Source organism: Trichinella spiralis, assembly GCF_000181795.1.
Source record: "Trichinella spiralis strain ISS 195 chromosome Unknown Scfld2734, whole genome shotgun sequence".
Taxonomy (NCBI): Eukaryota; Metazoa; Nematoda; class Enoplea; order Trichinellida; family Trichinellidae; genus Trichinella; species Trichinella spiralis.
Genome location: NW_003529673.1, coordinates 1 through 292, shown reverse-complemented (window position 1 = coordinate 292; position 292 = coordinate 1). Strand labels below are relative to the sequence as shown.

The 292-nt window shown below is 52.7% G+C and overlaps 1 protein-coding gene across 1 annotated transcript; it reads right to left on the bottom strand.

Annotated features, from left to right (window-relative positions):
* Nucleotides 1–36: 36 nt before the first annotated feature.
* Tsp_14443 (conserved hypothetical protein) lies at nucleotides 37–171 on the bottom strand (the record flags this gene model as incomplete). Its single annotated transcript, XM_003368293.1, has 1 exon — nucleotides 37–171. A coding segment is annotated over one exon (135 nt), but the record flags the coding sequence as incomplete, so codon positions are not given.
* Between the last annotated feature and the right edge of the window lie 121 nt (nucleotides 172–292).

Sequence of the window (292 nt, the reverse complement as noted above, 5' to 3'; positions counted from 1 at the left end):
TGAAAATCCGAGCGACGCCTGGTAAATCTCGTACTTGGTCGTACTGATATCCGCAGCAGGTCTCCAAGGTGAATAGCCTCTGGCCGATAGAATAATGTAGGTAAGGGAAGTCGGCAAAACGGATCCGTAACTTCGGAACAAGGATTGGCTCTAAGGGCTGGGCCGATCGGGCTGAGGTTTCAAGCGTGCAGTGTATGCTTGGCTTAGTTGTGTTGAGGACTTGTTCACTTGCCACCGGTTGTTCGGCTGGTCGAGTGTATTCGAGTCTGAAGCAGAGCTGGCCGACAGACCG